The 16,286-nt window shown below is 42.7% G+C and overlaps 1 protein-coding gene across 13 annotated transcripts in view; it reads left to right on the top strand.

Annotated features, from left to right (window-relative positions):
• Positions 1-16,286, top strand: part of RBFOX2 (RNA binding fox-1 homolog 2) — a 246,547-nt gene that overhangs the window by 192,670 nt on the left and 37,591 nt on the right. For 9 of the 13 annotated variants that reach the window (XM_029079218.1, XM_029079217.2, XM_029079215.2 and 6 more), the window contains 2 exons: positions 1,810-1,956; positions 7,787-7,840. In XM_029079218.1, the coding sequence (XP_028935051.1) occupies positions 1,810-1,956; positions 7,787-7,840 (201 nt within the window). The remainder of the gene's footprint in view (positions 1-1,809; positions 1,957-7,786; positions 7,841-16,286) is intronic. The other 4 variants (XM_039914063.1, XM_039914062.1, XM_039914056.1 and 1 more) reach the window with 1 other exon arrangement.

Below are 16,286 nucleotides of genomic sequence, written 5' to 3'. Positions count from 1 at the left end.
CCCCACTTTACAGATGAGAGAACCGAGGCCCAGGAAAATGAAGTGACTTGCCCAAGGTCACACAGCAGACATGTGGCGGGGCTGGGATTAGAACTCAAGTTCTCTGATGCCCATGCTCTTTCTTCTCGGCCAAGCTGTTCAAGCTGCTTCACTGTGCTCAATTTGATGATTGGAAATCTGACAGGTTTGCACAGTAGAACTGCCCTGTCCTTCCCCTTGAGGCTATTTTTATCCTAAACAGATCCTGCACATTTGTGCCATCTCCTAGTTTGGCTCATGGGGAGAACCCAGTATCCAGTATACTTGCATTCATGGCAGTTGTTTACATTTTACAAACCCAGTTTCAAAATGATGCTCATGATTTCTCTGAGCTCAGGTATCGAGTTCACAGGTCTATGGGTGCCAAGAGAAGACTTCTTCATCGTGTATGGACTCTGAAAACCAGCGCTTTGAACAGTGCCTGGCACATAATAAGGTCTTAACAAATAGCATTTTTAAAAAAATATCCTAGATCAAATTTTCACTGAGATAATGAACAAGACAGCAGGCCCCAAGATCAGATTTGAAACTCATAGGCTAATTCATCCTAGAATGTTTTTTGTTAGACTGTTGGGCTGTCTGATATATTCTAAGAACCGGGAGGTGGGGGCGGTTCTTGTATTGTCTGTGGAGTACTTCCTTCTTCCACCAATTCTCGACCCTGGGCCATCTGGTTTTCACTCCTGTCACTTTACCAGGACCAGGCTCACCAGGGTCTCAGTTAAGCAGTGGTATTTACTTAGCACTTATTGTGTGCAGTACGTTGTCCTGAGCACTCAGGAGACAGATCTGGTAGACACGTTCCTTGCCCACAACAAGCTTGCAGTCTCTAGGGGCCTCCCTTAAAGTACTGGTGTCTGCCTAATCGCAATTTGACCACTCAGATGCCTTTGATGTGGTTGGCTCCCTCCACCCCTTCCCCACCCCACCCTCCTCCAGAAATGGCGACTACCAGTGATGATGAAAGCATCTTTTGAGAGCCTGGGAAGGCTGGTAGATTTTTATCCATAAAGAGTTGACTCTGAGTAGCGCTTTCACGCTGTCCGAGGCTACGGGCTGGGAGGGGTACACTTACTATGTGATCCTAAAGGATGAGCAACGAGTTGGTGCATCAGAGAAGCAGTGTAGCCTATTGGATAAGACACAGGCCCGGTAGTCAGAGGACCTTGAGGTGAAGTTCAAATCTCAGCCCCATCGCTTGTCTGTTCTGTGACCTTGAACAAGTCACTTCACTTTTCTGTCCTTCAGTTTCCTCATCTGTAAAATAGGGTTTAAGATAGTGAGCCCCATGTGGGACACGGAGTGTATCCAGCCTGATTAGTTGGTGTCTATCCCAGTGGTTTATGCCATGCCAGGCACATAGTAAGCACTTAACAAATACCAAAAAAATAAAAAATAAAAATTGATATCCGAACTTACTGTGAAAACAAGGAGGGGAGAGGGTGGTATTGGAGAAGTAGTATAAATAGTCCCGGCATTTCGATTGCAAAAATTAGCTTCTACTGCCAAGGCATTTTAATAAACTTCTTGATCTTCCCCAGGGTTGCCATTTCTTGGATATCATTCTCTGCGGGTGATACGGCTAGGAAGTGGGGAATAGAGCGTTACGGCTTTTCATTTAGGTTGCCTCTCCCATAGGGGGAGCTTTACCGAAGGGACATGTGGTCGAGTATTCATTTGTCCAGGGAGAGGCCATTGAGTCTGTGCTTGTGACTCAGAGCGAGTGATTGTATCTTCTCCTCACTCCACCTTCGGTTTTTTTCCTTTCAGCAGACAGAAGGAGGGGCACAGACGGATGGACAGCAGTCGCAGACGCAAAGTAGCGAAAATACGGAGAGTAAGTCCACTCCTAAGCGGCTGCACGTCTCCAACATTCCCTTCCGATTCCGGGACCCTGATCTCCGGCAGATGTTCGGGGTAAGTTTTTGAGATCGTTTCGAATAGCCGACGGCAACTTGGGAGACGCGTAATACCCTAAGGCTTTGGCATCTTCCAAAGACTGAATGCGGCAAGACGGCCTTGGAGAAATTGTTTTGCTCAGCCTAAGGAATGTGCATCCTTCTCAGCCGTAGAACTGGGCTCATCTCTAAGTCCGCACACGGCCGTTTCACACGGACACCTAGACTCGGAAGCACAACCTGACACCATGTTGTCAGGATAGGGATTGTGTCTTGTGTTTCTTTCATATTTTCCCAAGTCCTTAAGACCACACAGTAGCTTTCAGAACTACCAATGCTGTTGATCTGTCATACACTCCCTACTCTACTCCCATCCACTCCTACCACTGTCTCCCTCACTATTCTGCCTCAGGCTTAGAGGGCCTCTCCCAAGCGCTTAGTCCGGAGCTCTGAACACACTCAATAAATACAGTTGAGTGAATGAAAGGGTCTAAATCAGCCATTCTGCTTTCCCTGCATTCCACTGACTCCCAGAGAATAGCCCTGGGGGCATGTTTCCTCTTCCTGCTACCCTCCAACAGTAAGAAAAAGGCATAAGGAGTCAAGGTTAGTTGTGACTGAGACCAGAATCAACGCCAAGACAGGTAGGGAGTGGTCCAGAGCTTGCCAACATTGTCTTCCCCCAACCGTCAGTATTTTTTCTTCTTCCTGGAAGTTGCAGGGGAAAACGGAGTGAGATGGTGATCTTTAGGTTACCCGAGGCTCTCCGAGGGCCTGGTGTTTTTCAGACCCATCGGACAACCTTCTTTTTGACCCAGAGTCAGCAGGCAGCCTCCGTTACGTGGAGGAAGATGACCAGTTCCGTTCGTCTCTGAGAATGAAATGAAGACACTCCAACTGCTTTTGGAGGAATTCGGCTGAAACGGAAAAAAATGTCAGTCTTTGGAATCGACAGTCAAGGGAGTTCTCTTCAGTCGAAGCCTTTAAAATTAGTTTTGCATAGGGGAATTTAGGTAAATTCTTGTCAGAGGTCATGGAGTGAACTGGGTGAGTCCTTTTTTAGTTCTTTCTGGCCCTGTGATTTGGTTATGAAATGCAACAAATTCCTCCTGGAGGGGAATGGAGAGCTGAAGAAAAACAGATTTCTTAGCAGAGTAGCCCCTTCTGCTTTCTCTTGATTGCTGCCAGCTTGATATGGCCAGGTATGAAAATACAGTGAGTCTAGCTGGCTGCCCCATAAATGCCCTCTCTTCTCAATCAATCAGTATTATTTATTGAGTACTGTATTAAGCCCTTGGGAAAATATAATAGAGTTAGAAGATGAGATCCGTAGCCTCCAGGAACTTACTCTCTACTGGGGATCTCTGACAGCAGATAAAGTGCATGTGGGACAAAGAAGATGATGGCAAAGTGGTTATGTGGATGAATAAGTGCTCAAATAGATTATGTTAGTTAATAGATCCAGAAGTGCTAAAGGTAAAGTGAGAGTGCAGAAGTCATACCGAAGTCCTTTACAAAGATATTACCTGGGGAGAAGAAAAAATAATCAGGGAAAACCTCCAGATTTGAAGCGGGAAGGAGTTTTGGGTGAGAGGAAGGCGGTGAGCAAAGGGTCCGAACTGAAAGAGATGAGAATGAGCCAGCGTGAGTAAGTTAGCTTGAAAGAAATGAAGGGTTGTGAGTTAGCATGTAGTGGAAGAAGAATGTGGCTAACCAATCAATCAGAGGTATCTTTGGAAAGTTTACTATGTGCCGAGCACTGTACTGAATGCTTGGGAGAGGACAGTAGAGTTGTCAGACACAATCCTCTAGTCTGTAAGCTTGTTGTGGGCAGGGAGCATGATTACCAGTTCTGTTATATTGTATTCTCTGCATACACAGTAAATACTCAATAAATACCATTGATTGATGGATGGATTGGTACATGCCTTGAGGAGTTTACAGTCTAGTAAGAGAACAGCCTTAGAGCCGGTGGTGAGAAGTTTCTACTTTATGCAGAGAGGAATGGCAATTATCGAAGGTTTGGTGTGCAGAACGATGTTTTAGAAGTAATGATCTAGGCAGTGGAGTGAAGCAGGGATTGGAAAATAATAATGGTAATAATTATGGTATTTGTTAAGCACTTACTATGTACCAAGTACTGTTCTAAGTGCTGGAAAAGGGAAAGACTGGTGGCAGGGAGATCCAGGAGGTGGTCTCCCTTCCTAGAAGTGGGCTACAGGGCATGGCTGGTGGCCAGAGGATGGTAGCCACACAATCAAAGTAGGCTTGGCGTATGGTGTTATCCTCTGGGGCAATGGGGATCCAAACTTATCCCCCCAGGGAGATATGACTCTCTTCTGTGCAGAGCTCAGTGATGCTAGGTTTGCAGTGATTTTTCCCCAACCCCATCAGCGTATTTACGGGGAGGCTCCAGTCACTCCATGAATCAGCTAAGCTGAGCGCCATTTCCCCATTTCTGGGACCTCAGGGGGCAGAGTTGGATTTTTCTTAAGGGATTGGGACTTGGGGCCCCTCCCCTCCTCTTTCTCCTTAACCATCCCGGGGATTGGGTAACTGATTGATTACCCATTTCCCTCTGTCCAAAGCACATCGAGAGGAGATAAGGAAGGAAAGGAGCCCAGGAAGCGGGCCCAGAGGAAGTGAAGGGCTTTCTTTAGATGTAATTATAGATGAGGAAAAGGTAATCTCTGATTTTTGTTTCTCTGTACTAAAACCACATTGTTTATGCTCTTTAGATCCCATTGAAAAATGCCAAACATCTTCCCATTTCTTCCCAGAGCCAGAGATAAACCTCTTGGCCCAAGTAGCAAGGCTTTGCCCTCCTTTTCTAAAGCCCATGTTTAGTTACAGTAGGGATTACTTAGTGGAACAAAAGCTGCTTGTTTCAGTATCCACTAACTCACTAGTTTGCCTCGAGAGACTTTGATTTCAGAATTGGCTAAGTTAGCTGGGGAGCCAAGTTAGCGATTTCAAGAAAAGACTGATGAAGCTGGCATGCCTTTGGCACATGCCTAGTTAAAGGCAGAGAGGACGGTACTCCCATTTATCTTTCAGGCATGGCTGTTGAGGCAAACACAGCCAAATCTCACTGGGGTTTGGGGGAGTGAAACAACCAGGGCTGGGGAGAAGCTTGTTGTGGGCAGGGAATGTGTCTGTCTATTGTTAGAATGTATTCTCCCAAGCGCTTACTAGAGTGCTCTGCACAGAGTAAGCGCTCAATAAATTTGATTGAATGAATGCAAGGCCTGCTAGGGGCAGGCAGTCAGTGGAGAAGATTTTCAAGCCAGGAGCCACCTGGGGCATTTCACTTGGTAGGAGCTCCAGCAGGAATCTCCCCTCTAGTAGCTGACTAGAGTGGGCATTGAAGACCAAGACCACTAGTTCAGCCAGTGCTTGTAAGTGCTCAATAAGTACTATTGATTGATTGATTGCTTGATTGGTCTGTTAGTGCCACCAAACGGCGTTGGCATTATGCCAACCCATAGCCCTCCTTGAAAAGCATTGTGGCTTAGTGGAAAGCACCCGGGTCTGGGTGTCAGGGTACTAGTTTCTAATCCCAACTCCGCCACTTGCCTGCCGTGTGACCTTGGACAAGCCGCTAAAATTTTCTGGCCTCAGTTTCCTCAGCTATAAAGTGGGAATTCAATAAGGCACATAAATGCTACAGTTATATTATTACTTTAGCCTGAAATGGGTTTTCTTCACCCACCCACATGCTTGCTGCACTGCTGTCCCAGCAGGAATGAGAGAATGCAAGTGTCCTTACAAACCACCCGCTCGGTTATTTTTATCAAACCAGTCTTGTTGGCATCAGCTGAAAGTGTCCTTATTTTGGATGACTGCCTTTTTTTTTTAATGGTATTTGTTAAGCTCTTACTATGTGCCAGCCACTGTACTAAGCACTGGGGTAAATCAGTCAGTTGTATTTATTGAGTGCTTACTATATGCAGAACACTGTACTAAACCCTTGGGAGAGTACTACAGAATTAGTAGCCACATTCTGTGCCACAGTGAGCATGCATCAAGAGGGGGAGACAGACCTTAATATGAATAAATGACTATAATAATTCAAAGATATGTACATAAGGGCTGTGGGGTTGGCAGTGGGGAGAATATCAACTGTCCAAAGGTCACAGATTGAGGTGCATAATTGAGAAGGAGAGAGCAAGCGAGGAAAAGTGGGTTTAATCGGGGAAGGCCAAGAGGAGAAGATGTGACCTTAGCAATACTTTCAAGGTGGAGAACATGATGGTCTGGCTATATGGAGGGGGAGGGAATTTCAGGCTAGAGAAATCAGAAAATCAGGTTCAATATATTATGGGCTTTATCCAAATAATTATAATAATGGTATTTGTTAAGCACTTACTATGTGCCAGGCACTGTTCTAAGCACTGGGGTAGGAACAAGGTAATCAGGTTGTCCCATGTGGGGCTCACAGTCTTAATCCCCATTTTACAGATGAGGCAACTGAGGCACAGAGAACTGAAGTGGGTTGCCCAAAGTCACACAGCAAACAAGTGGCAGAGCCAGGATTAGAACCCATGATCTTCTGCCTCCCAGGCCTGTGCTCTATCAACTAAGCCATGCTGCTTCTCTGAGAAATATAAATGATAATATAACTGTGGGTGTCTCTTTAGTTGAAGACTTTTCTGCTCTTTGCTCTTTACAACCCTGTAGACTCTAAGCACTGTGGGTGGGGATCATGTCTACCAACTTCACTGTACTCTCCATTCCACTTAGTACAGTGCTCAGCACACAGTAAGCATCAGTGCATACCGTTGATTGATTATTTTTAAGTGCTTATGGACCAGAAAGTGTACAAAGCCCTTGAGTAGATGCAAGATGATAATAATGATGGTAATATTTAATCCCTTTTATGTGCCATATACCGTTCTAAGCACTGGGGTAGATATAAGGTTATCAGGTTGGATGCAGTCCCTGCCCCACGTGGGGCTCACAGTCTTAATCCCCATTTTATAGATGAGGTAACTGAGGCCCGGAGAAGTGAAGTGACTTGCCCAAGGTACTAAAACCACATTGTTTATGCTCTTTAGGTCCCATTGAAAAATGCCAAACATCTTCCCATTTCTTCCCAGAGCCAGAGATAAACTCCTTGTCCCAAGTAGCAAGGCTTTGCCCCCCTTTTCTAAAGCCCATGTTTAGTTACAGTAGGGATTACTTAGTGGAACAAAAGCTGCTTGTTTCAGTATCCACTAACTCACTAGTTTGCCTCGAGAGACTTTGATTTCAGAATTGGCTAAGTTAGACAAGTGGCAGAGCTGGGATTAGAACCCAGGTCCTTCTGTATGAAGCACTGTATGCACTGGGTGATATAGGTTATAGAGTTAGTAGACTTGTACCCTGCCCACAAGGAGCTTATAGTCTATTGGAGAAGCTTGCAAATCTACAGTCTAGATCAGAAAAACCAATCAACTGCAGAAGGTTGAGTTGATGTCTTGACAGGGCAGACAAAGAGCCACTTAAAAGACACCTTAAGGGCACAAACTCAGTAAATGAGGTTACTAATAAAACCTAATGACTTGTCCAAGGTCACACAGCAGGTAAGTGGCAGAGTTTAGAACCCAGGTCCTCTGACTCCCAGGCCCTTGCTCTTTGCACGAGGCCCTGGTGCTTCCTACTGGACTACTGGATAAACTAGGGAAAGGGGAAAAGGAAAAAGGGTCAAAACTAGAATTGAAACTTGGTGACCTAAGAAGAAATGGAAGTACCTAAGCCCTCAGAAGGAGGAATTTAACCTGCCCCTTTTCCTGATTTGAAAATTGGAAATAGGAGGCACAGAGAAGGTGTGTAACTGAAAATAAATGTGTTTTCTTTTGTCTCTGCAGCAATTTGGCAAAATCCTTGATGTAGAAATAATCTTTAATGAACGTGGCTCTAAGGTAAGTTCCATTTCTGTATCTGTTGCTCTTGTTGCGTTAGTGAATAGGGGCCAGTAGATGGCTCAGAGTAGATCTGCAGTTAGATGAGTGCGAACAGGCTACTTGGGGAAGTGGAAAAATCTATTTCCGAGACTGCAAAAATCTTACTCTTTTAAAGTGTTCAGAGCAGACCATTCCTATAAATACCGAGGGCACAATTCCAGCAAGAGTCTTCTTCACTCTGGAATTGTTTGGCCTGAACTTCCTTCCTCCCACAGAAAATAGAGGTTAGAAAAACTGAGACTTTTTGACCCTTGCACAGATAGCGGCCGTTCCGTCCTTTCAAAAAATGAACTCAATGTCAGAGTATTTTTTGTTAATAGATAAGTCATCTCATCTGTGAAAATAATAATCCTGTCTTTTTTAAGCAAATTGAAGAGACCTTTAACATGGTAAAAGTTGGGAGCACATTTGAGTTTTTAATGAGCCATCCCACTGATCTGATCTTGTGAACTCATGTATTTTCACTTAAGAATGTGTGTGTGCGCGCGCACTCAAACGCACACACACACAAACACAGATATGCTGGAGTGAACTTCAGTACTAATTTAATCGTAAAGAGATCTGATTTTTCCATTGCATTCAGTTTCCAAAAACAGTTACTCTGGCTATCTCTTTGAATTAAAACTGGCATTGCACAATTTGACAGAGGTTTTGACCTCTTTAAAGTCATTTTAGGTGGACACAGTAAATAATTTTACTGCAGATCAAGATTTGAGGTTTGTTAAAACCTTATCCGTGAATCTTAGGTAATTTCTTATTAAAGTGTTTGACTTTACCTATGATAAAAAATAAAATGTTCTTTTCCCCCAACAAGTTAGGTTCACCATTCTGAAATTCTCAGCCTGCTCTGTTTGGAATCCAGGAACAAGCAGGGTATTCAAGACGCTAACAGAAGTTTGTTTCCCTGAAAGGAAAATAGAGGATTAGATCTCCAACTGTGACATGATCAAATATGTTGACAAATAGGCTTTTGGCTTAGTTTAATTTGGGAGTTATCTTTCTGTCTACAAACTAAATAAAATCCAAATGCAGATATGGCTAAATCGATAAGTAGCCATTCTCCTCAACTCGGCTTTGAGGTATTTCTAGTCTTGAGCTGACTGAGTTAGCTTTGATTTAGTTAAACTTCTTGGAGGTTCTAGAGAGAGCTTTTAGCCTCTGGAAAGTCAGATGAGTTTAACCAATTCACCTGCCCCAGAATAAAGGAGTACATATTTACCTTTCCACCCCCTCCCACACAGCACCACAAAATCTGCAGGTGTGTCCTTGCTCGGGGCAATATAGACAGCTATGTTTCCCTTTCCCATCTGCTGCCTACACCCAAAGAAGTGTAAAACACATAATAAGTGTTCACAAATGGTAATGGAAGTGGTAGAGCAAACTAGGTTATGGAAAGAAGGAAGAGGGCTGTTAAAAGTGTCACTCCATTTCAATGAAGCAAAGTTCCTCAGCTGCCCAGGACCAGCATCTGTGGAGAACGTCCAACCACCTGCCTTCCTCTTCATCCCTGATCGCTCAGTCAGACTCAGTGTAGAATTGAGCAGTTTTGGAACCTTCTAGAAAAATTGAACAGGCTGACCAATGCACATGTATTTACAGAATGATCCAACCTCCATCACAGATAAGGATGAATTCTGACACCCACCCCTGCCTCCTCCCCCTCCCTTCAAAATGATAACCACGCTGAGGTTTCTTTCTAAAGGTGTAGTTGGAAGCATTGATTTTTGACTCTTAAGTATGTTACGTGTATAAGATGATAACTTCCGGTTTTCAGTGAAACACACACAAAAAAAGGTTTGCTGTTGATCTCCCTTCTGAATTTTTCCCAGGAAATTATTCGGTAAGTATTTTTTTTAAATGGAAAGTATTCAAACAAGAAATAAGGTTGCAATTTTTTTCTCATTTGATCTCCATCCCTCTCGTTCTTTGTCCCATTACTCATCAGTTTCTTAGCAACAGGTAGATATAAAACTGATTCTTGGTGGTGTGGAGATGAGAAGAGACGCATGAATGACTAAAACCTGAATTTGGTGTCTCCATCCTGATTCCTTACCAAAGTTTACCTGATACCTTACCAAATTTCTACAGTAAATTAAATGGGCTTTAAGGACACTTAAATGTCCCAATCACAAGTCTGAAAACCGGAAGCCCCGATAAAATGTAATAGGAATCACACTTGCTTGAAGAACAGACAGACTGCTCCCTTGAAGGAAACTCATTTAAATTTGGGGGGAAGCAAAGGAGATTGATTTTTCTGAGGAATTCTTTCATTTCCTCTTGGGTTTTTGTCCTTTCCCCTAAAATTTTAAATGTGGTTGGATCGCATTTTTTCCTGCCCTATAATTTTCATTCTGAATTAATGATACAAATTCTCTCTCCCCCATATCTCTCTCTCTCTCTCTCTCTCTCTCTCTGTGTCTCTCTTTTTCCTTCCAAAACCAGTGCTGCAACTGTTCACCTTGACCCATGCTCTCATTGGCCCTTTTTTCTTCCCTCTGGATTGCTACAAGGCACACCCTGTTATTCTGGAGTGGATGGTTGAAAGAGCAATACAGTAAATTCCCAATTGTCCTATTCAGATCAACCCCCCAACATCGATGGGAGACATTTCCACGGGTTGAACAGACGATATTTTGCCCCCTTCCCAAAATGTGAAGTTCTTGACTGGAATGGGCCCCTGGAGTTGCTTCAGGGCTAATTTGGGGACTGTGAACACTGAGGCCCTTCCTTTGGGGTTCCACCTGAAATGAGTCGGTGATCACTTTTCTTTCTATGATTCAGGTTAATCTACTTATCCTTCTATTTATCATCCTACCCCCATCTCCAGTGGTGAGATTGCTATATTCCCTAAAAGGATCAGAAAAGAAAAACCTTGAAAAACTGAGGCACGAATCGCCGTGCTGGACGGAACAATCCCTTTGTCCTGGAGGGTATTTCTCTGTGAAGGAAAGGGTACTGCTGGTTTTTTCTAAAGGGGAGCCAAATGAAATTACTGATGAAATAGCTAACACTTGGTCCTGCTATGATGATCCGAGAAGCTGCCTTCTAATCCCCACTGCTATAAAAAGAATGAAAGAGTGATATCTCCGGCTGATTGGCTAGGGAGACTGATTGTGTGAGACAGATTATTCCCACCACCGTGTCCCATTTTGGAAGGTGGCCTATTCGGCACTGGTCTGGAAGATAGTGCTTGCTGCTACCCTTCTGAAAATACACATTAACATCGCACAGCCTTCTGGCTTGCTGGTGGTGGTGATGGTGGGGAGTCATTTTTTATTTTATTTTTTAAATTTTTTTAAAAGCTTGCTTGTAGAGTGTGGCTTCAGTTTTCCTCAAATAGAGGATTGGGTGCTGTGATTTTTTGGTTTCCAAGGAAACTAGCTAATTGCTTTCATTTCTCCTCTTTTTGCCTTTGGAGTTCTAGGCTTTATTTATCTACAGTTTTTTAAAATGGTTTGCTGCTGTTTTCCTTTTAATCGATGATTTTCTTTCTGCCTTTTCTGTTCTCCTTCACTGCATAAAAATTCTACTGCCTGATCCCTTATGATTCACTGGAGCATAGGTGGTTATTCTATCCATTTGAGAATTACAAAAAGGGAAAGCAGTCTCTTAGTGAATCAATCTCCCAAATGCAATAATAGGAAATCAGTTTAGTTGCTGTTTGGTTACATTAGCGCTTAGAACAGTGCTTGGCACATAGTAAGCATGTCACAAATGCTATCATTATTTTCTATTTTTTTAGTTTGGTGTTATTTTCAAGCGGGTAAAAACTCTCAACTGGAGCCTCCAACATTTAAAGAGCTAAATTTCTCCAATGAGAAAATATCCTCAATTGGTATTTGAAAAACATTCCCTTATTTTGCAAAAAGAAAGCATTAAACATGTTTTTAAAAAATCCGGAACCACAACTGCCAGTAGGTTAGTAGATAAAAAAACAAACAAACCTAATTTAGTGATTTTGGAGGATTCGGGTCAATGACAGATTTTACGAAAGAGAATGAGTTCGGTTGGCACAATTCACGACCTTACTATTAGTATGATGAGAAATGGCAATGGTTTATAGAGGCAAAACTCTAGAGCCTTCCCTCCCCCTGCAAAATGTCTCGCTTCAGTATGGTTTTTAAAAAGATCTTTTTCTACAAGATAAAATGTGTCCATTCTTAATAAAATGAATTCGAAAAAGCCTGACTTGAAATACTTTTAACACATTAATCACTGTTCTAGATGTTGTTTGTTTTAATTGCTGTTCTTTGGTCTTACCAGTTTTCATAATTAAAGTAATGTTAATAATATGCTTATTCACATAGAGATATTTATATTTCAAGTTGGGAAAATTGCTCAAGTTGCCACTCGGAACCTTTTAAAGTGATCTATAAATGTATCCATTCCAAATGTTATGGCATGATTAAAGTCTCATTAGTGGAGTCATCTTTTGGAGACTGAAAGGGGAAGGCGGGTTTTTTCTTTGTATTTTGTTTGTTTTTTTCATTTTGAGAGACTGGTCTAATTGAGAAGTATTAGTGAAAATGGACCACTTGGAGACTGGCCTTCTCTATCAAGGCCAATGCTATCTAATCAATCAGTCACTGGTATTTATTGAGTGCTTACTGTGTGCAGAGCACTGTGATAGGCGCTTGGGAGAGTATAATACAACAGAGTTGGTAGACACATTCCCTGCCCACATCAGGTTACAGTCATTTGAACTCCACCCCCTTGACTTGAATGAATGGCTGGTGGGATAATTATCGTCCATTATATTGTACTCTTCCCAACCCCGCTTAATACCATGCTCGGCACACAGTAAGTGCTCAATAAATACTCTTGATTGATCGGTATTTAAAAGAGCTGTGTTGGTCAGAGCAATGATAAAATTGTGAATGCTAAGAATGTTTCTAATCATGCATTCTCATCACTCCACTCAAGTGATAAATTCAGGGGGGTTGGGAAATCATGGAGTCCTCTAATCCCAAACCTCAGAAGCAGTATTGCTATTCGAGTCGCCTGGCTGTTTCCCCGGGCTTCTGGCCTTAATTTAATGCAGAAGGGGTTAATATACATATATCTATATGTGTGTGTGTATATATGCACATATATACATATATGTATATTAAAAAAAATCATTTTTGAATGAAGCAACAACTAAGGCTTTGTATTTCAGCACCCTGGCATAGGTAATCCTGCTGGGTCAATGTTTTTCCACTCTGCTTCAAACTAAGGGTTAACAATTGCATGGATTTCAAGAGGGCTTAGTTTACTTTCCTTTGGTTTTCATTTTTTGTTATTTGCTTTTATTTCTATTTATTTTTTTTTTTAATTTCTGTGTTCTGGCCATACCCAGGAGAACCGTCCGCTTTTGATTTCTCCCTTAACAGTTACATGGTAAATTTTCTTTCTCATTCTTCGGAGATGGAAACATTCAAAGACGATATAAGATATATCTATATATTTATTTACACTGCTCATCCTGTTGCTTGTTATTTATTGCAGAGTCTGAGGCCAGACTAAAAAGGTGAAAGTTACTCGGCTCCCACAGGCCCTTAACTAAGAAACGGGACGGGGACGATGTGTAAAAACTGCTGACAGCCTGAAGAGAGGTAGTCTCTGGGGATTTAGCCATTTCTGGGCTCACAGCGGACACGTAGTGATTAAATTTCCAAAAGAGAACTGAGGAAATGTTGAGGCTATTGCCAGTTTGAGTATTCAGCCACTTCCTAATTGGGGGACTCTCTGCTGAGGGAGTCTGATTGCCGGTCTTCTCATTGGATTCAGATGTGTACAAGCATCAGAGTTTTCAATAAACCAGATGAGGAGGGGGTGGGGGACGTTCTACATCTTTGGAAGTAATACCTTTACCCTAGTTTCCCTCCCAGAAGCTTTCTTCTGAACTCCCTTAGATGGGAGAGGCCAGACGTGAAGAAAGTTCTGTTGAAGAATTAAGAGTTTGCCCATTTAGGCTGTTTAGCCTGTTTATCAGCTCAATCTTACATGAGATTGATTAGGTGAACCCCAGGAGGCTGCTCTGGGGTTGGAGATATGAGAGGTTGGATCCTTTTTCAAATTCAGCAGTCAGAAATGTAAAATTGGCTGGAAATTAGATTTCCAGAAAGAGAAGGGAGCTGACACTTTTATATAGAATTGCATTTGAAAATGCCGTCTCTTGCATTGTAACTTTCGGAGCTCATTGATCATTTGCAATAAAGAAACGATTCTTAAAAGGAAAACACCTAGCAAAATAAAGGCTTTTTTTTTTTTTTTGAGATTTCATTTGTGAAAGTGAGCTGTAGTAGAAGCGACCGGCAAGTATGAAGCTATTGGGCCAGCTGACGATCTGCCTCTTTCAAGTCCACATGAGAGACCCTTTACCATTAACCCCGATTTGGAATGAACTCCAGTATCTCCATTCCCCCTCAGTCAATCAGTGGTATTTATTGAGCGCTTACCGTGGGCAGAGCACTGTACTAAGAGCTTGGGAGAGAACAATATTAACAGATTTGCTAGACACTTTCCCTGCCCACAACAAGCTTACATTCTACAGCTGAGAATCTTGAGCCAATAGAGCTGAAGGGTCTGTTTCTTTCAGCGGCCAGCTTTCATTCCGCCATGTTCACCAAGTTTGTGTTTCATATAAGGGTTGTCCACTACATCAAACACTGGCTTTTTTTTTCCCCTTCCTGCTCTCCTTGGTGATGGGGCCACTAAGGATGACTGTCTTAGTACAGTCTATTAATCTTAGTCTTTTCAAGCGTATATACTTGCCTCTCAGTTAAAAAAAAAAATTCAAACCAGTTCTGGGAATGGAATTGAATATTGGCTTGGAGATAGTAGTTTATTATTGAGAGCATTCTAAATTAGCAGACTTGAATGTTAGAATTGAACATTTGCTGCTCATTACATTCTTGGTATTTTTTTAGCTGTGTCCTAATTCAGGGCTTGATATACCACCATACTCCTTTTGGAAGCAAACGAAATATTCAGATGTTGCATGGCATCCAGAAAGGAGAGGCTTGGGTGGAGGCATTATTATAATTATTGTATTAATAGTAATAGGTTATAATATGATATAATATGATTATATAATTGTGATGTTTGTCAAGCATTTACTCTGTATTAGTCAAGCACTGTTCTAAGTTGTGGGGGAGATAGAAGTTAATCAGGTGAATCTCAGTCCCTGTCCCATGTGGGGTTCACAGTCTAAGTAGGAGGGAGTACAGGTAGTCCCCATTGTACAGATGAGGAAACTGAAGCCCAGAGAAGTTAGGTAACTTGCCCATGGTCTTCCGGGAGGTGGGTGGCAGGGCCCGGGTTAGAACCCAAATCCTCTGCCTCCCAGTGTGCTTTTCACTAGGTCAGCCTTGCTCCTCTGACGTCTTTCCAGTAGACATACTAATGAAGAGAGAAGAAAGACTGAAAAGTAAACTCGCTTTTCACTGGATTTCAGGATTGAGGAATGAAAATGATTATTGTACTGGAAAAAAATCTGGTTTTCACTGCAAAAACCTGAGTGTAAACTGAAAAAGTCCACAGTGATATGAGTACAAGGCAGCAGGCTTCTTTTTTCCTAAATAGAATGGATCTATCATCTCACCAGGGCTCTGTTTTACATACCCCCCAACCACCACCAAACCCCCTCTTCTTCTTTCAGTTATGTTTGTGCAGGCTGAAAAAATCTGGGCTAGTCCCACTTCTGATTCCAGTCCCCAAGATCAGGGGGCCCCCTTCTTGGCTCTTACTTGATTAGTCCTCTCAGGGGTGGTGAGTTGAGAGGCCTATGCACAGCAATACCACAGCTCATTTGCCTGCGGGTAAGCATGGCCCTGTCCAGTCTTTGGTCCAGATTAAAGAACCACCTAGCACAAGCTCATCACTAGTCAAAAAGATGCCCATGGCAAGCATCCCAGCTTCCCTGGGAAATCCTGGCCGAACAGGATCTCTCTCTCTTTCTATTTTTTATGGTATTTGCTAAGCACTTACTATGTGCCAGGCACTGCTCTATGCACTGGGGAAGATCCAAGTCAATCAGATCAGACACAGTCCATCCCCTTCATGAGGCTACCAGTTTTAATCCCCATTTTCCAGATGAGGGAAATAAGGCCCAGAGAAAGGAATTGACTTGCCCAAGGTCACAGAAGAGGCAAATGATGGAGTTGGGATTATTCATTTATTCATTGTCATATTTATTGAGCGCTTACTCTGTGCAGAGCACTGTATTAAGTGCTTGGGAGAGTACAGTACAACAATAAACAGACACATTCCTTGCCCACAGTGAGTTTAAAGTCTAGGGAGCTTACAGTCTAGAGGGGACTGAATGAATGAATGAAAAACTTAGTGAAGGCGTCTTGGAGAGAGGGCCTTCCCTGACTACTTTCCTCTTCTATTCAGCGTGGCTCAGTGGAAAGAGCACGGG

Source organism: Ornithorhynchus anatinus, chromosome 14 (assembly GCF_004115215.2).
Source record: "Ornithorhynchus anatinus isolate Pmale09 chromosome 14, mOrnAna1.pri.v4, whole genome shotgun sequence".
Classification (NCBI taxonomy): domain Eukaryota; kingdom Metazoa; phylum Chordata; class Mammalia; order Monotremata; family Ornithorhynchidae; genus Ornithorhynchus; species Ornithorhynchus anatinus.
This window is presented reverse-complemented; position numbering and strand designations above follow the sequence as displayed.